The following is a 19,672-nucleotide window of genomic DNA, read 5'->3' as shown; positions in this document are numbered from 1 at the left end:
ATAGTTGCGGTTTTTATTGATTCAAACATTACTGATGACAAAATGTGTCACTGATAAACTTTACAGGAAATAACAACATATCAGTCAATAATCAATCAATAACCCATCAGATGAGTCAGATGATAAACTGCAGCTTTGTCTTGTTCTCTCCATCTGATTCCTGTGAACTGGAACTGGACACAAACACAGTGAACAGAGAACGCAGATTTAACTACTGGTCTCAGCTGCCGTGTAGAACTGGTAGGATATCAAATGTGTGTAAAAAATTAATTTCCTCATCAGAGCTTTATGGTCCATCTGGTAAGGATTCTTACTGTCTGTTAATCATTGACCTCAGCTGTTGATTCCAAAGGTCAGAGCTGCTCTGTGATCAGATTTCCCTGAAGAAATCTTCAGTTGAAGATGAACACAGAGAGCTGCACTTTAATTTCACCTTCTCTCATCAGCTTCATGCAGATTATTTCCTCCATCAGAAGGTAACGTAACCAACAGCTTTCATCATGTTTGTGTCAGTGGCTGTTCACCTGATCTGAGAACAGTACAGATGCTGGTAGCAGCGATGTGTTGTTTTGTTGATTGTATTGGTGAAAAGGAATGAAACAGAAGAAGTAAGAGACTTCAGCCTGTTGGTAAATCAGAAACACCTGTGTGATGTGATGCTGCACTAAATGTTGTTGTGTTGACACGACTTCAAATGTTTGAATCTGTGGTTCATATGAAGTCACTGCTCTGTGCCGCTGCTGGAAGTTTCTAATATTGAGTCTCCTTCATCTTCATGTACATGAGGAGAGAAATGAATACAAACAGCTGCACATTGAAATGTAATCCAGTTCAACAGCATCATGAAAATGACCACAGACTGAATCCAATTCAGTTTGACAAAGATTAGATTTATTACACTGCTGTATTTTCAGTCATAGTAGTCTCATGTACATCCACTTCCTCTGGCTGCTGTTAAAATAAGTCACATCAATATGAACTTGTGGTGTTTGAACCAATACATTAGACTTTCTGTATTTTTTAACCATTGTGGTAATTTTCGAATGAATAATTTAATATGTAAAGTTGTAAATATATGACTGAAATTTATGAAACATAATGTCACTGAGACTGGTGCTATGGTACAATGACAGAAGATTTAACAATCAAAATCATCAAAGTATGATTGTTAGTTCTCTTTAGTGTCGACCAGTAACAGTGAACTCCGTGTTGGAACAGATGTTTTACAGTCAGTGACTTTGTTGATCATAAAACTCTGAAAATGTGCTGCTGGCAAGTTTTTGTTGAAGCCATGAACTGTGTGTGCCATTCATTTTACTGTTGACGTTTTGTGGCAGTGTCAAAGGTCACTACCTTCAGTCACTGTGAAAAATGATGCACATTAACAACCAGTGTGATTCAGTGAGTGAGGGACGTTCACTGTCCACAGTCCAGGAAAAAGAGTCTGAGGTTGTTCACAGGTCAACAGGAAATAAAAAGTCATCTAATTTTCACAGAAACACAAACACTGTTGAAATCATGAAATAAATTCAGTTATTCAACCAGGCTGAAAGCTGCAGCAACACAATCAGCATCTCCACACTACAACACTATAAAATGTTTTATATATAATATACGGAATCGATCACTGTAATCCCAGGAAATCTTATTTCTGGAATAATGGAGAATCTTTTTCAGTTTATCTGTAGATTGTGTTTGACAGATTTTACTCACTCACTGTCTCAGTTCTTCATTGTTCCTGGAGATGAGGTTATTAATGTGAACCATAAAGGTTTACAGCTCTTTTAATGCAGCCATACAGTCATTGAAACTTCAGAACTAACATCGTCGTCCGACGACACTGGTTAAAGTGCAAAAGTCAAAGATAAGACATAAAATTGAAAAGTCGACTCCAGCACCAATAAAAGTAGAAGATCAGGTACATGTACAACCCTGTTTCCAAAAAAGTTGGAACACTGAGTAAAATGTAAATAAAAACAGAATCTGATGATGTGCAAATTATGTAAACACATATTTAACTGAAAATAGAACAAAGACAACATATCAAATGTTGAAATACTGAAATATTATTGTTTTATGAAAAATATTTCATCAGTTTAAATTTGATGCAGCAGCACGTTTTAAAAAAGTTGGGACAGGGCAACAAAAGACTCGAAAAGTTGTGTAATGCTACAAAAAAACACCTGTTTGAATATCTCACAACTAATAAGGTTAATTGTCAACAGGTCAGTAGATGATTGGGTATAAAAAGAGGCTGCAGAGAGGCAGAGTCTCTGTGCAGCGAAGATGGGGAGAGGTTCACCACTCTGTGAAAGACTGTGTGGGCAAATAGTGCAACAGTTTAAGAATCATGTTCCTCAATGTAAAACTGCAAAGAATTTGTGAATTTCAGCCTCTACGGTTCATGATATCACTAAAAGATTCTGAGAATCCAGAGAAATCTCTGTGTGCAAGGAACAAGGCTGAAAACCAGTACTGGATGGTCATGACCTTCAGGTCCTCAGGCAGCACTGCATTAAAAACAGACATAATTCTATAGTGGAAATCACTGCATGGGCTCAGGAACACTTCTGAAAACCATTGTCTGTGAACACAGTTCATCACTGCTCCACAAATGCAGGTTGAAACTCTACCATGCAAAGAGGAAACCACATCTAAACATGATCCAGAAACGTCACCAACTTCTCTGGGCCCGAGCTCATTTAAGATTTTTGATGATTGTTACTCCTTTTAACTGATCAATACTGACTATCACTGATAAACACTGACTATTACTCCCTACCACTGATCCATAGTGACTATTTCTCCCTATCACTGATCAGTACTGAACATGTCATGTTATTGTCAGGACTTTACCAAGACTTTATTGATTATTGATTCCACATATTTGGATCAATGTCAGATCCAATCAGTTGATCTCAGTCCTTCTGTGTGTCAGTGGATGTCAATGTTGGTCCATTTTGTGTGAGCTGGGCTGCTCTTCACTTCACTGCAGCTTCCTGACTCCATCTAGTGGACTGATGGTAGAAGTACAGCAGCTTCCTCTTCCTCACACTGCTGACTGAATACAGCTGACACTGATATGAACCAGAGAAGAAGAGTCTGTCAGTGGAGGAGCAGCTGATATTTTTACAAGAGAAGTGATGTCAATTTCAGTTGATGTGCAGATGAATGATTTGTGTTTCTCTCCACATGAAGGTAGAAAGTGTGTGTGAGCTGATGTGGATGTGAACTCAGCAGCATGGATCAGTGTGAGGACAGAGAGGAGGGGGGCCCTCCCTCTAAAACCACTCTGTGTGGGGGCCATGAGAGCCAGACCAGAGCTCAGAGGTGAGATGAGGATCTCTAACTGTCCATGACTCTTTTCCATGTGAGAGCTCAGCACTCACATCACTGCTCCATCATTTAGATTTCAGACAATCTGTTGATCAAAGGTCAGAATTTCAAACTGACACAAAGTCTTTTCACACTAAGTTACTTGTTGTATTTATTCAAAGATTGAACATATTTTTCATCAGTTTTTATTCAACATGCACATTTATCAGTTGTGTTTTTTTTCAGGATCCAGCAGCAGAGACCAGACTCTCCTGAACCCAGCTGTCTGTCTTTAAAGAGCCACCTGTCGAAGGATGTTATCATTAACTTTAAAGGAGGACGTCCATCAGCTGATCAGATGTAAGCTGTAAAACTGAGGTTATTGTAGTAAAAAAAATAATTTGTACAACGTGTTGTTGGATCAGGTCTGAAATCAAAGTGTTTCTGTTTGTTGTGAATGTCAACACTGGAAGGTGGAGGTCAAACTGTGGCCATCAAAGAGAGGGGGGAGAAGTGATGTGGTTTACATCCAGTCTGTCCTTGAAGACATTCACAGTGTTGACTAGGGCTGAACAATCAGTCCAAATATGATCCAAATCACAGGAGCTGCAGTTTACTGATGAAGGTAAAATGTGTCACTGTTTGTGCATTGTCAGCACCATAAGTGTTGTGGTGCTACAGAGACGCCCCGACCTACAAATCATATTCTCTAGACGTAAAGGAACATGTTTGTTTGGCACAAGCCCCAACAACAATCACATCATCATCATTTTTACAAATATCATGAAGCCCTAGTGTTGACCTCAGTTGGTCACATGAAAAATGACAGAAGTACTTTGTGTGAAGAGAGAAAGTCAAACCCCGCCTACTTTTTCACCTGCACACAGCTGACCAATCAGTGAGGGAGGTGGATGGAGAGGATTATATTTCATAATAGGCACTAGAACCGCCTCTCGCTTGAAGTCTACCTTTAGGTTTCCCACTAGGGTTGCCAACCGTCCCATGTAATATGGGATTGTCCCTTATTTGAAGGAAAAATGCTCCGTTCCGTATCATTTTTGTCTGATATCCTGTGCTGTAAATAGAGTGGTGACAAGTCAAACCAAACTAGTTCTAGTCTACAAGTGGACTGGAGAAGTTCAACAATGAGCAGTCAACTGACCAGCTCAGTTCTTAAACCCTTATATTTAATGGCAGTGGTCCAGGTTCGAGTCCGACCTGAGGCCCTTTGCTGCATGTCATCTGCTTTCCTCTCTGATACTAATTGTAAAGCTGAGGTACACTGCTTTTGTTGTTACCCTTGATATTGTTGGGTTATAACCAATGAAAGAGTGTGTATCTGGAGTTTGAAATCTCCAAAAATGTTGCAAAAGTCGGCATGAAGCAGCAACAGATTCCCTCACTGAGCTAAATAAACAAACACATTCAAATACAGTGCTACAGGATTACTGCTGCTGGCACCACTGCATCTGACAAACACCTCTGATGGAGGGAACTGATCCCTTCAGATGTTCCTGATTCATGTTTGAACTGTCATTTACTCAGTGAAACTTTACGGGTTCACTTTCATTTTCATACTAGTTGCTGCCCAGTACAACCAGTCTTATACATGCAGACACTGAGCAGCTCCACTGGAGCAGCTGCAGGGTCTCGGTGCCTTGCTTCAGGCTCTTCAGCAGTGTTGAGTGAGAGAGGGAGAGTTTTATGGAGGGTTGCTGAGAGACGTTGGGACTAAACCAAACTGGTGAACCCAAACACTGAGCTGGAAGCTACAAACAGCTGCAGACTGAGCTGTTGATTCTCAGTGGGATCAGCAGGACTAGTAAACCTTTACATCTACAGGGAGTGGTCAGATTCACTGTCCACATCCAAACATCACTTCATGGACCTTCAGCTTGTGTCTGTCTCTGTGTGGACAGACATAATGTGAGCTCATTCTTCATGATTCCTCCACAGAGTGGACCAGGAGAGCTCAGAGGTTCCCAGGGGTCAGTCTGCCTGGCAGCATCAAACACACCTGGACTCCATATTCATGGTCTGTACATGTACAACAGCTACTTTCACATCTGCTCATAATCATCTCCATGCTGCACTGTTAGACCAGTGGATTGTCAGTCTGTCCAACATGGATCTGATGTTTGGCTCCATGGTTTTAGTTTGATGCTATCACTCATACAGTTTTCTGTTCCAGCTTCTGGAGGAGAACATGGTCAGTTTTGTGAAGAACGAGCTGAAGAAGATCCAGAAGCTTCTGAGTCCAGATTACCCAGAATGCTTAAAGAGTCAGAGGGAGGATGAGGAGGTGTTGGACGGTGAGGATGAAGAGCAGAGGAGCATCAGAGAGGCATTTGTGAAGATCACAGTGAACTTCCTGAGGAGGATGAAGCAGGAGGAGCTGGCTGACTGTCTGCAGAGCAGTAAGAGGATTTCTCTAAAGATTCAACATGATGCAGAAATGAGGCATTTACTAATGTCTCAACACATGAGGGAAATATGTTCATATATGTATTCTTTATGGAAATGAAAATATTTGATTTTCTGTATGAATCCTGTTTCTTTTAAGTTCATTCAGGAACTCCTGCTGCAGTTTGTCAACATAGACTTAAATCTGAGCTGAAGGAGAAGTTCCAGTGTGTGTTTGAGGGGATCTCTAAAGCAGGAAAACCAACCTTTCTGAATCAGATCTACACAGAGCTCTACATCACAGAGGGAGGGGCTGGAGAGGTCAATGATGAACATGAGGTCAGACAGATTGAAACAGCATCCAGGAAACCAGCCAGACCAGAAACAACCATCAGACAAGAAGACATCTTTAAATCCCCACCTGGAAGAGATGGACCAATCAGAAGAGTGATGACGAAGGGAGTGGCTGGCATTGGGAAAACAGTCTTAACACAGAAGTTCACTCTGGACTGGGCTGAAGACAAAGCCAACCAGGACATACAGTTCACATTTCCCTTCACCTTCAGAGAGCTGAATGTGCTGAAAGAGAAAAAGTTCAGCTTGGTGGAACTTGTTCATCACTTCTTCACTCAAACCAAAGAAGCAGGAATCTGCAGGTTTGATCAGTTCCAGGTTGTGTTCATCTTTGACGGTCTGGATGAGTGTCGACCTCCTCTGGACTTCCACAACACTGAGATCCTGACTGATGTGACAGAGTCCACCTCAGTGCACGTGCTACTGACAAACCTCATCAGGGGGAACCTGCTTCCCTCTGCTTGCCTCTGGATAACCACACGACCTGCAGCAGCCAATCAGATTCCTCCTGAGTGTGTTGACATGGTGACAGAGGTCAGAGGGTTCACTGACCCACAGAAGGAGGAGTACTTCAGGAAGAGGTTCAGAGATGAGGAGCAGGCCAGCAGGATCATCTCCCACATCAAGACATCACGAAGCCTCCACATCATGTGCCACATCCCAGTCTTCTGCTGGATCACTGCTACAGTTCTGGAGGATGTGTTGAAGACCAGAGAGGGAGGAGAGCTGCCCAAGACCCTGACTGAGATGTACATCCACTTCCTGGTGGTTCAATCCAAACTGAAGAAGGTCAAGTATGATGGAGGAGCTGAGACAGATCCACACTGGAGTCCAGAGACCAGGAAGATGATTGAGTCTCTGGGAAAACTGGCTTTTGAGCAGCTGCAGAAAGGAAACCTGATCTTCTATGAATCAGACCTGACAGAGTGTGGCATCGATATCAGAGCAGCCTCAGTGTACTCAGGAGTGTTCACACAGGTCTTTACAGAGGAGAGAGGGCTGTACCAGGACAAGGTGTTCTGCTTCGTCCATCTGAGTGTTCAGGAGTTTCTGGCTGCTCTTCATGTCCACATGACCTTCATCAACTCTGGAGTCAATCTGATGTCAGAGGAAGATACAACATCAAAGAGGGCAAAAAGAAGAAAAGTCCAATCTACAGAAACAGACTTTTTCCAGAGAGCTGTGGACAAGGTCTTGCAGAGTCCAAATGGACACCTGGACTTGTTCCTCCGCTTCCTTCTGGGTCTTTCACTGCAGACCAATCAGACTCTCCTACGAGGTCTGATGACACAGACAGGAAGTGGTTCACAGACCAATCAGAAAACAGTCCAGTACATCAAGAAGAAGATCAATGACAATCTGTCTGCAGAGAAAAGCATCAACCTGTTCCACTGTCTGAATGAACTGAATGATGGTTCTCTAGTGGAGCAGATCCAACAGTCCCTGAGATCAGGACGTTTCTCTACAGATGAACTGTCTCCTGCTCAGTGGTCAGCTCTGGTCTTCATCTTACTGTCATCAGAAGAAGATCTGGACGTGTTTGACCTGAGGAAATACTCTGCTTCAGAGGAGGCTCTTCTGAGGCTGCTGCCAGTGGTCAAAGCCTCTTACAAAGCTGTGTAAGTGTAGAGAGGGTTTGTTTTATTCATCATTACATAAAGACACTTCTCTCTGTTGAACAGGAGAGAAAATAAATTCCTCTCCTCTTTAATTCCTTGTTATCATCTCTTCAGACTGAGTCACTGTAACCTCTCGGAGAGAAGCTGTGAAGCTCTGTCCTCAGTCCTCAGCTCCCAGTCCTCTAGTCTGAGAGATCTGGACATGAGTAACAACAACCTGCAGGACTCTGGAGTGAAGCTGCTGTCTGCTGGACTGGAGAGTCCACACTGTACACTGGAAACTCTCAGGTCAGGCCTCATCAACCTTATTTATCTGATGACTGTTTAACAGAGCACCAAGTGTTGACAGAGGGTTCCTGTGTGTGGTTTTGTGTGTCTGCAGTCTGTCAGGCTGTCTGATCACAGAGGAAGGCTGTGCTTCTCTGGCCTCAGCTCTGAGATCCAACCCCTCCCATCTGAGAGAGCTGGATCTGAGCTACAATCATCCAGGAGACTCAGGAGTGAAGCAGCTGTCTGCTGGACTGGAGGATCCAGACTGGAGACGGGACTCTCTCAGGTATGGACAGACACTGACTGATAGAGGAGAAAAGTTGGAAACATTTCCTCTGTCAAAGCTGATGACAGATTTGTACAGAAGTTCTTTGCTTCGACAGAACAATCCCAGAGACTGTTGTTACGTTCCCCGATGAGGAACTAGGGGATGAGGGGAAGTAACATAATAAAAAGTTTCATAAAGGGAGGGGCCACACCTGAGCAGGAGAGAGAGCAACAACATAAGACCACACCGGACCCCAGCATTAGGGTCGTAACACTGTAGAGACCTGTTCAGTGTTGACGCACTAATAACAACTGAACAACAATAATAAAACCATCTCCACTGCTCAGAGACATTAATCTCCCGGTGTCTTTAACCAGGGAGGAAATAATGGAGAATTCAATCAGGTGGCACCATCATGTCTCTGTCTTCTAAAATATTGATGATGAATAATCACCTGAACTTCTGTAAGATCCTGATCTTGTGATTATGTGATCTGTTGTATTTAGGTTACAGTAAATCGTAACTGTGACATGCAGATGTAATAACTATACGGAGGCTTCCAGCTGTCCAACTGAAAACAACAAGACTGTCCTTCTGTAACAAATGTGCCCACAGATCGTCTGTCAGCAGGTTATTATAACCCATAGTTAGGTTCTATTGCTAGGCTACATCTAGTGGTTGTAATCATGATGACAGGAGCAAAGGGAAAAGTGCAGTGATGTAGTTTATAGAGCGACAAAGTCCATGTCAGGAGGAGGTTGGAGTGGATAGATGGGTTAACAAAACACAAGAATATGACACAGGAGAGCCGTGTTCGATTCCCATGTGAAAGTAGCAGTTTATGTTGTTTCTATTATCCATCACCAGAGCCCTTGAAAGAGAGTCGGGTCAGTGGAAGTCCAAAATGCTTAATTGTCATGTGATTCATGGAGACCTCACATAGTTCCTGGAAGCTAGAGGCGGGAAATTTGAAAACGAGGTAGAGAAGAGACAGAACTGTGGTTTTTAAGCAATTTTTGGTCATTTTTTGGTCATTAATAATAATAAATGCATTGATTTACAATATGTATACAGCACACTGACACATGTATATAATTACATCACTATATTCTTTTAAAAGAAAAAATGGTTCCTATCTGAGGACATAAAGTCTATGTTTACATTTCATAAATCTCCAGTAAACTCAGAAACATGAATAGTATGTGAAGTGGTTTGTGCCCGTCTTCTGTCTTACATATACAGTAGTCTGCACCATGGTTTATTGTGCTGCGTGGGGATGCTGCATTCAGTCAGAACAATGAGGATTTAGCTCAGGTCAGCAGGAGCTACCTTACCATCACTAAAGAGGCTAACAACAAAAAATATGCATTAAACACTACATTTGCACTTTTTCCTCAAGGGAAGAATACATCATTGGCTTCATGTTTGGTTTATTAAAAAAAAAGGAACAGGGAAAGGCTTGTAAAACCCAGGGAGTTGAGACAGAGTGAGAGTGTGGTCTGACTGCAGAAAATGTTCAGGCTCCACTGAATCCCCCTCTGGTCTTTCAGTCTCAAATATGCAGTTTTGTGATGTATCACAAAAAGCTGCTTCTGTATTATTGTGTAACAGTAGCTTGTTTTCCAAAATGGATATTCACACAGGCCCCACTGATATATTTAACTAATATTTAACTAACCCCCCAAAAATTCACGTTTAAAAGCCTGTTACTCCAATTCCACAGCGTTGGATGAAATGACTTTCTGAGAACGGATTTTAAAATTAATGGGCTGCTCCTGGCTAATGTTGTGTGTTGCTGACCTTATCCATATCCAGTAACTCAGTCTAATCTGTTATCTGTTAACGTCCCTAAATCTTCTAATTTAGTGGGGAAACCACTAAACTGCTGTTAACATGATTCAGCTGTACCAATAATATACAGTCACATTCTTTACAAGTCTTACCTTTCAAACGTGCGTCCCAAACAGCATATTCTGTTGTTGCTCCACTGTGCTGCCGCTATTTGCTGCTAACTTCCTGGAACTATAGAGACGCTCCATGATCCACCATTGCTGCAAAAACATGGTCCATTGGAGTGAACGGAGATGACGCGACTCTCTCTTTCAAGGGCTCTGTCCATGACGTTCTTTGTTATTATTGTAACCATGACAACAAAGATCAGCTTATGTTGAGGAAGTACTTGTTTGAACCCAAATCACTTCCACTTCCCAAATCAAATCACTTGATGTTTCGCTCCAGTGAAGGGAAATAGGAGCGCAACATAAAAGTTGAAGGAGGTTTCTGCCCCGGTGGAAGCAGCGTATTGTCAGGAAGTGAAGTCATTTATTTCAAGTGTTAGAAGCAACAACTTCAGGGTGAACCAAGGCCAAAACTATAATCAGAAGAAAGTCTCTCCCAGAAAGTGCTGACTAACCCGAGGTGAAAACAAAGGAAACTAAAGACACCAACTAAACCTGGCTCCCTAAGGTAAAGAAAAACAGGAGGAAACAGATCAAAAATAAATGACAGTTCACCCCTACAGCTTCAGTGCTATTTACAAGAAAGTGAATTCATCTATTTACATCCCCCAAAACAAAACCCAAATCTATTTCATACTCACAGCAGCACTGGGCCTGATCAGAAGTCACAGTTGACCAAACTAACAGAGAGAACTAACACACAATCAGACTGGGGGCCGGGACAGAACCGAGCTGCTGCTGTCAGCTCTGTCACCGGAGCACAGGACAAACCATGGAGTTTAAAATGCTGGATATTGTGAAGCAGCCGACCAGCAGCCACCACTTCCCCGGGCCAAGCCCATGCATCCAGCCAATCAGGAGGGACCAAGAGGTGGAACACATAAAGCTCCTCACAGACAAAGAGCACTCACTCTCACACAAAAAAAACTGTCACAGTCACACCACAGTCATACATGAGAGGAAACTGGACATTAGTCAATAATACAACCAGGGCCTAACACCATCTTTTCCTAAACCTGACCAACCATTGACCATTATTATAGTAAGCAAGGCGACAGAGGTAGGGACAGCTGCCGCTGTAGGAGCACTATTTCAGGAGACACTCCTGACAAAGGGTGGTTGTTGTTCAGGTTGGAGGACTGGTTGAAAAAAAAACTCATTGTTGTGAACAGTTGAATAATTAGTGTATTTGAGTGATTGTATTGAACATGAAACAGCTGTTTTCAGTTTCTGTGTCTTGATGCCCAAACAAATCTGACACCAGATCAGATGAAGACACAAAGTGGCTCCTTAATGAAAACTGTACAGCAGCTGTAGTTTCACTAGTCTTCCTCTCTGAGCCTCTTCCTCTTTGCTCTACAGTTTCTCTGACTTCCTCTGGACTTTAACTTGAAGTCAAATCAAAATGTGGCGACAGAAGCTCGTATGGTTCCTGCTGCTGTGTGACAGCTGATGAATAAACAGAACATCAGGTCTGATGTTTCTGCAAAACTGTTCAGTGACATGTGAACATCATCTGTCAGATTTATTCATCTAACATGTCACAGACTGAGACACTGTGGAGCAAAGTGACACATGAAGCTCATTTTAGTGACAAGTGTGTGTGTGTGTGTGTGTGTGTGTGTTTGTGTGTGGCTCAGACATTGTCCTGTAAGAAGAGGAAGTCTAGTGAAGCTACAGCAGAAAAATGCGTTACTATCTGAGGACATACAGTCTATGTTTGAGGATAACAGCTAGCATCAGCATCATTCTCTGTGAATATGCGTCCATACATACAAGCCTCCATTTGAACACAATCATGAAACAATGTGTGTATGAGAGCCATGTAATGTCCATGTCTGCATGCTGACAGAGAACGTGCTGGTCTGACCCCCCTCCCTCTTTCAGGGTGGAGCCTGCTGGAGTCCAGTGGTTGAGACCAGGTCTGAGGAAGTGTAAGTGTGTTTATCATTGACTCATGAAAACAAAGCAGCACATTCAACCATCTTCAAACTGTCACATCACTGATGTCATGAGTCATCATCAGACTGTCAATAACTGATCAGATGATAGATCAATAACTGCAGATGTGTCTTGTTCTCTCCATCAGATTCCTGTGAACTCACATTCGACACAAACACAGTGAACACAAACATCAAACTGTCTGATGACAGCAGGAAGATGACACTTGTGGAGGAGCATCAGTCGTATCCTGATCATCTAGACAGATTTGACCAGTGTCACCAGCTGCTGTGTGGAACTGGTCTGACTGGTCGCTGTTACTGGGAGGTCGAGTGCAGAGGAAGGGTTGATATATCAGTCAGTTACAGAGGAATCAGAAGAAAAGGAAACAGTAATGACTGTTGGTTTGGATTGAACGATCAGTCCTGGAGTCTGATCTGCTCTGATGGTGTTTACTGTGTTTGGCACAATGAAATAAGTACACGTATCTCCTCCTCCTCCTCAGTCTCTCACAGAGTAGCAGTGTATGTGGATTGTCCTGCTGGCACTCTGTCCTTCTACAGAGTCTCCTCTGACTCACTGATCCACCTCCACACCTTCAACACCACCTTCACTCAGCCTCTGTATCCTGGGTTTGGACTCTGTTCCACTCCTGGTTCCTCAGTGTCTCTGTGTTGAGTGTAGCAGAGAGAGCCTCTGTTGAACAGAGAGAAGAACTAGTTTTTGTTTCTGTCCCAGTCTCTCAAGCTGCTGGAAGACTTGTCAAACGTTTTGTGGTCCTGGGTTTTAATCCTCAGGTGACTCAGTGAAGTTTGAAGTCAAACACTCAAAGTGAAAACTGAAAATCTGTCACAGCCTCAAAGTGGTGAGACATTTAGAGGTGGTGTGTTTGATCCTGATCATGTCATAAAGTCCAGCACCCAGAGTAAAGATTGAGCAGCTTTTAGAGATGATGTCTCCTATGTCTCATGGTCTCCCATGGTGTTAGAGACTCTTCAGGTGTTTTACATTCAGGTTTGATCCTCAGATGACTCAGTGAAGTTTGAAGTCCAACACCCAAAGTGAAAACTCAAAGGCTCTGAGGGAAACTTGTCAAACTGTCTTTGAGTGAATTAGAAAGCTCCTGACTCCCCTGAAGAGTCTGAGCCTGAGTCTGATCACATATAGCTTCCATAGACTCTTTATATGCAGTCATTGTTTGTGTAACCAACTTTAGTGATGTAAAGTGTATTACAGTATAATAACAACTTGGAGCAGTTATAAGACTCTGGCCAGGATCAGAAGACACTAAATTCGTAAGGAGCCAATGTGTTCAGCAACAATAATGAGACAGGCACTTTAATAACTGCTGAGCAGCCACTCTTGTTTTTTTACAGTGAACGAAGAGAAATGTTCAATTTGTACAAAACCATAAAATAATGACCCAAATTGCCAAAAATAAAAGAATAAAGTGTCCGTTGGGGCCCTTAAAAATAAGAGTTGTTGCAGGTGCACCTGATTTTAAAGGTCCAGTGGAGTGTAATGTGAATGTATGGGTGTGAGTGTGTACGTGTGTATCTCCTTTGTGGTGATTCTTCCTCAAAGTGCTTGACTCGCAATCTGTCACGGCCGGAATCTCGTCCTGGTCCTTCGGATTTTCTCCCGTCCTCTCAAAAACCTGACCTATACACAAGGTCATATAATTTACATTCTTTTCTCAGATGCATCATTAAAGGTTTAAATGTCAAAAATCAACATATTGCATCAAACCTGATATGTTCATCTTCTTCAATCTTATCAAATCTCAAAGCTTCAGTTTTTAGTTGTACAACATTCAATAATCAAGTGTATCAAATATGAGAACTAAGTATTCAAGTGCTCACATATTTATCTGTTCATGTGAACAGTACTTCAATAATATTTACGGTAGGCAACCATTTACATTCAAAATATATATCATGTTCTTTGATTTCTCCAGCGCCTTTAACACCATCCAGCCCAGACTGCTGAAGGCCAAACTGGAGAACATGCGGGTGGGTGCTCCCCTCGTCACTTGGGTTGATGACTATCTGACGGGCAGACCGCAGTTTGTGAGATTACGGAACTGTGTGTCTGGCCGTCTGATCAGTAACATTGGGGCCCCCCAGGGAAATGTGCTGTCTCCCTTCCTCTTCACCACATACACGTCAGACTTTAAGTACTGCACTGAGTCGTGTCATCTGCAGAAATTCTCTGATGACACGGCCATTGTGGGGTGTGTGGAGGGAGGGAGGGAGGCTGAGTACAGGGACCTGGTCGAGCGCTTTGTGAAGTGGTGTGGGGAGAACCACCTGCAGCTGAACGTGGCGAAGACGAAGGAGATGGTGGTGGACTTCAGGAGGAACAAGCCTCTGCCCTCTCCTGTCTGCATCAGTGGGACGGATGTGGATTTAGTGGCCTCATACAAGTACCTGGGTGTAACACTGGACAATAAACTGGACTGGTCCACCAATACAGAGGCCATCTACAAGAAGGGTCAGAGTCGGCTTTACTTCTTGAGGAGGCTCAGGTCTTTTCATGTCTGCAACAAGATGCTGCAGATGTTCTATCAGTCTGTTGTGGTGAGCACCATCTTCTTTGCTGCGGTGTCCTGGGGTGCAGGCATCAAGGCAAAGGACGCCAACAGACTGAACAAACTCATCAAAAAGGCAGAGTCTGTTGTTGGCTCTAAACTTGTCACCCTGGAGGAGGTGGTGGAGGAAAGGATGCTGGCAAAACTGCTGGCAATCATGGACAATCCCTCTCACCCCCTCCACAAAACAATGGACAAGCTGAAGAGCAGTTTCAGCAACAGACTCATTCAACCCCGCTGCTCTAAGGAACAATACAGGAAATCGTTCCTACCTACTGTGGTCAAACTGTACAACTCATCTACCTCTGTCAGAGCCAAGATGACACAAGATGACGTGTACTAACCGTATTGATATTATATATCATATTCATACAATATTTGTATCCATCTTTTTGCACTTTCCATTTACATATGCATATACATAGTATATTATTATTTATATCTGCCATTCTGTATTTTTATTTCTTTCTTTCTGTTACCTCTGTATTTTATTCTATTGTATATTTTGTATTATAATACACCGGACAGCTGTAACAAACTAATTTCCCTTCGGGGATGAATAGAGTCATCTATCTATCTATCTATCTATCTATCTATCTATCTATCTATCTATCTATCATAACCATATCAAAATCATGTGCAAATACATAGAAAATACACATTGAGTTTGTTTTAGAGGTATCAAAGAGGTGTGCTTAATTACTCCAACACTATAGGCCTATTTACCAAAAATTACCCTCTATGCAACTTTAAACTCACAGTGAAATGAAATAAATTCCTTCAGTAGTTTGCATATTACAAAACTAAATATTATTTTACTCTCATCATATGATTTACCAAATGTCTTTCTTTCCCCTTTAAATTGGCTTTAGGAAAATAAAACAAACCTCCCTTTCACATTCATACATCGGCATAAAATAATAAACACAATATGCACATGTTCAAAATATTGCACCATTATTTACTTCAGTTCACTCTCATAACCTTTAATATCACTGCTCTCTTTCAGCACACTGACGTTGCTCTGTATTTCAAAGCCGAGCACGCCGATGTCGGAGCTGCAGCGGCTCTCCAGATGGAAGGTAGGTAGTTAGCCTGTTAGGCACAAGAAGACAGGTACAGTAAACAATAACAACATGTGGAATGACAGCAGCAGGTTCAGGTGCAGCAGCAGGTCCAAAAAAAACACCCCATGCCTGGTGTCTGCAGTTTATGATCTGACTCAGATCATCAGGACAAGTTGTAGAGGAGCAGAGGTCAGTGTGTAAACGGAGCCACAGGAGGAAACAGCTCAGAGACAGACATCAGATCTGTACAGAGTTCAGGCTGAGTGAGTCTCAGTTGTTCACTTTATATCACATGTGTCAAACTCAAGGGTGGGAGGCAGAGTATATGTTCGCGGATGTAAAGGGCAAAGCTGTGTGTCTTCTGTGCGGAGACAGTGTGGCTGTAATGAAAGAATACAACATTAGAAGACACTATGAAACGAAACATTACGACAGATACAAGCATCTGGACACAACACAAAGGCTCCAGAAATTAGAAGATATAAAAAGAACTCTGGTGTCATAGCAAGCTATGTTTACAAAAGCCAAATCACAAAGCGAGGCTGCTGTTAAGGCCAGTTTTATTGTGGCAGCAGGGGTTGCAAAAACAGCCCGGCCCTTTACCGAGGGAGAATTTGTCAAAAACTGCATGATTAAAGTTTGCGATGCCGTGTGCCCAGGAAAAATGCCAGCATTTTTAAACGTGAGCCTGAGCTGACTGTGTACGTCAGCTTGCTGCCAACCTCCAACAACAGCTTGTGGGAAAGGGAAAAGATTTCATCGCATACTCCCTTGCTGTGGATGAGAGCACCGACACTTCTGATACTGCCCAGCTGTCAATTTACATCTGTGGAGTGAACTCAAGCCTGTGCGTAACAGAAGAACTTTTGGGATTATGAGCAATGCATGGCACAACTACGGGGAAAGATCTCTTTTAAGAGGTATCCAGATGTGTAAATGAAATGGGGCTGCTGTGGGATAAACTCATGGGACTGACAACAGATGGAGTGCCGTCAAAAGAGTGGATTGGTGGGCAGGATCCGGGAGAAGATGCAGGAGGAAAGTGATAAGCTGACAGCTTATTACTGCATCATACATTTCAGAATATGGTGACTTGCCCTATCACAGAGAGGTGCGATGGCTAAGCCAGGGAAAGGTGCTGGAAAGATGTTTTGAGTTGTGTGAGGAGATCTGTGAGTTCATGGAAAGCAAAGGGAAAGACACAACAGACCTACGGGACAAAAAGTTTCTGTGTGACATCATGAGCCACCTGAATGCGCTCCACCTGCAGCTTCTGGCGCGGGGCCGTGTCATCACTGACATGTACGCTACAGTGAGGGCTTTTAAAACCAAGCTTTTAAGGCTTTTAAGACCAAGGATGGTTTTGGCACCTCTTGGCATTCCCAAAACTCTCCAGGATGGGAAAGACCTCCATGGGCTGGTCAAGGAACAGAAAGAAAGAAAATGGTTGGAGGACTACAGTGTCCACCTGCTAATGCCCTGCAGTGTTGCAGTGATAAAGCACATTAATAAATTACCTGTCACAGATTGTTGTTTCTGCCCTTACACATGGTGCTGAGGTAGTGAACGATCAGCTTGGTTGCCTCAGTCTTTCCTGAACCACTCTGGCCACTACACAAGGAACACAAATTACTTCAGAGATGACAAAACCTTTTCAATTATTTGGAGATTTTATGCCTTTATTTGATAGTTTATAGTGGAGTGATGATGGTAAATGAGGAGAGAGATGATTTACAAGAAATGTCCTTGTCTTGTTCTCATCAGGACCTGGGGACACTGAGGCCCATGGTTGGCCCCTTAACCACAAGGCCTCCAGACTGCCCCATGACATAGATTCTTAGCAGATTGATAAACTACAACTTGGGTTATAAATAAATAAAACAAAGTGTATATTTGAGCTACTGCCTGGGTCCTTGGCCTGAGTCTGGCCCATATGCTTCCACATCTGGGAAAATTATGGCATTTTCCTCTGCTGTTTTGTGCGTGTGTGCCAGAGTTGGTCCAGATGTGGAAGTAGTATCTGACAGTCATGCTGTATATGGGCCAGATTTGGGCCATATATACACACAGTACAGCTGAGGCTGCTATTATATGTTTTGGAGGTATTGGATTATGAACCAAATTACTGGACATCAGACATCAGTGAAACTGGAGGAAATAGTGCATTTTTGGGCACTATTTTCAGCAGCGGATGAATTCACATTTGGTGGGTGAGTATTTCTGGCAGCTGGACAGTGTGTGTGTGTGCTTTTTTTATAGTTTCTGGACAACAGCAGTTTTTCTATCACTACGGCACAGAGGAATAAGATATATCATTATTGGTTTCGGTCTGTTTGCAGGATTTGTTGGTAATAAAAAAAATATGGTATATTATTAAGCTTTATCCTTTAAAATATATATGTGTACAGATGGTGGGAGAGAGCAGGTCTTCTGGTTAAATTCTGAGACGATAGAATGAGAGCACACAGGGAGATGTTTTGAAGTGAATGAAACACTTGATGAGGCTCATGCTGTGGTGAAGTGTTTGCTCACGGTGGGTTTCTCTGCTGCTCTTTGCCCTGGTATTTCTGTCTCAGCTCAGCTGTGTAGATGTTAAGAGGCTTGAAGGGGTTAATGGACAGTAGCATGATTCCGATGTAAGTCTGGGGGAAAGAAAACGACACAGCCATTCAATGAATATATGTACACTAAACCTTTTCTGAGAAAAACAATCAAATCTAAAAAACCTAATTTGGGAAGGACTGTAGATATTTGGGGTCCAGATTTGTTTTGGTAAATTTTAGCCAGTTATCTATGCATTCATTTTTTTTCTGAAGCACCTTTAAATTGTTCTTACCCTACATGCATGGTGTGATTTTCTTTAGCATATACCCAGCTATATGTCATTTTTATCAATTTTAACAAAGCTACTGGAGAGGTGAAGAAGAGGAGAGTGCCTGAGTTACCTGATGTAAAATATTTCAGATGTGTGAGGCCAGTAATGAAACTTACATAGATACAGTCACGGTGGAACCTCTTCTTCAGGTTCAGAAGCACAGAACTCTCGCACACTTCTCTGAGAACATACAGTAGGCAAACAGGTTAATTATACTGTAGGTGCTGTGTGTGTGTGTGTGTGTGTGTCTGAACTCACTCCAGTTGGGACAGATCTTCCACTTCATCCACCTCTACAGCTCTTTTGCTGCCTGGCATCACCACCTAAAAAAAAAGGCAGTAACATGAGCAGATCCGGAGACACGAGTCAAAATAAGAAGTCCACCTCCACCACGCTCCTCAGGACCAAGACCTTCATACACCTCAGCCCTCACCTTCTCTCTACAGCCATCTTCTAGTCTGGCGAGCTCTGTATATATCATTAGATTCTCAAAACCTGATCGAGAGCCCTTCATGTGTTTTGTTTCTACGCTTCTCTCTGCTGCTAATGTTCCATAAACTTTCCACAGCAGGTGACTAATCCACTTGCAGCGATGGTGCAGTGTGCTGCAGCGTGCTTTAGGTTCTATTGTATCTGCACAGACCTGGAGATGAATAAACCAACAGGAAGTCTTTTATGGCTCATTGTTTTGTGTGCACAGCAGCTGTGAGTGATGAAGCAGAACCGACTCCAGCTCCTGGACATCAGACAACCATAGACTCACTGTTCTGAATGAGGGTTGGGATTAAAGTGTGTGGTGGTCAGTCACTTTAGTTCAGAGCAAGTTTTTATGGATGACTATTGGGCAATTTGCTATGAAATTATTGATGAAGGGGGATTCTCAGAGTCTGGTACCACAAGATCCTTTCCAAACACATTGGTCCACTTTTTAGAGCAGGCCAAGGTGTTTGGAGATGAGACTAAGATGGAATACAGCTACAGTAACTACCATTTTACACTGTATCTGGATCTA

General features: G+C 42.7%; 2 protein-coding genes across 2 annotated transcripts; one reads left to right on the top strand and one right to left on the bottom strand.

Annotated features, from left to right (window-relative positions):
• The first annotated feature begins 375 nt into the window (after positions 1-375).
• On the top strand, positions 376-12,816 carry LOC139609613 (NLR family CARD domain-containing protein 3-like). Its single transcript, XM_071464455.1, has 10 exons — positions 376-476; positions 3,199-3,330; positions 3,562-3,675; positions 5,272-5,350; positions 5,507-5,732; positions 5,879-7,691; positions 7,806-7,979; positions 8,074-8,247; positions 12,075-12,121; positions 12,277-12,816. Exons 2-10 carry the CDS (start codon positions 3,242-3,244, stop codon positions 12,804-12,806), a joined length of 3,246 nt encoding a protein of 1,081 aa, XP_071320556.1. The 5' UTR covers positions 376-476; positions 3,199-3,241; the 3' UTR covers positions 12,807-12,816.
• A 5,308-nt stretch (positions 12,817-18,124) lies between these two features.
• On the bottom strand, positions 18,125-19,316 carry LOC139609650 (uncharacterized). The gene is made up of 3 exons (XM_071464534.1): positions 18,919-19,316; positions 18,777-18,840; positions 18,125-18,427 (listed from the first exon to the last, which is right to left on the bottom strand). The coding sequence occupies exons 1-3, from the start codon at positions 18,975-18,977 to the stop codon at positions 18,314-18,316; spliced, it is 237 nt and encodes a 78-aa protein (XP_071320635.1). The 5' UTR covers positions 18,978-19,316; the 3' UTR covers positions 18,125-18,313.
• Between the last annotated feature and the right edge of the window lie 356 nt (positions 19,317-19,672).

This window comes from Trachinotus anak, unplaced genomic scaffold (assembly GCF_046630095.1).
Source record: "Trachinotus anak isolate AG129_WGS33_773 ecotype Australia unplaced genomic scaffold, CSIRO_AGI_Tana_v1 ptg000026l, whole genome shotgun sequence".
NCBI lineage: Eukaryota > Metazoa > Chordata > Actinopteri > Carangiformes > Carangidae > Trachinotus > Trachinotus anak.
Note: the sequence above shows the minus strand (reverse complement) of the source record. Positions and strands in the feature narration are given on the sequence as shown.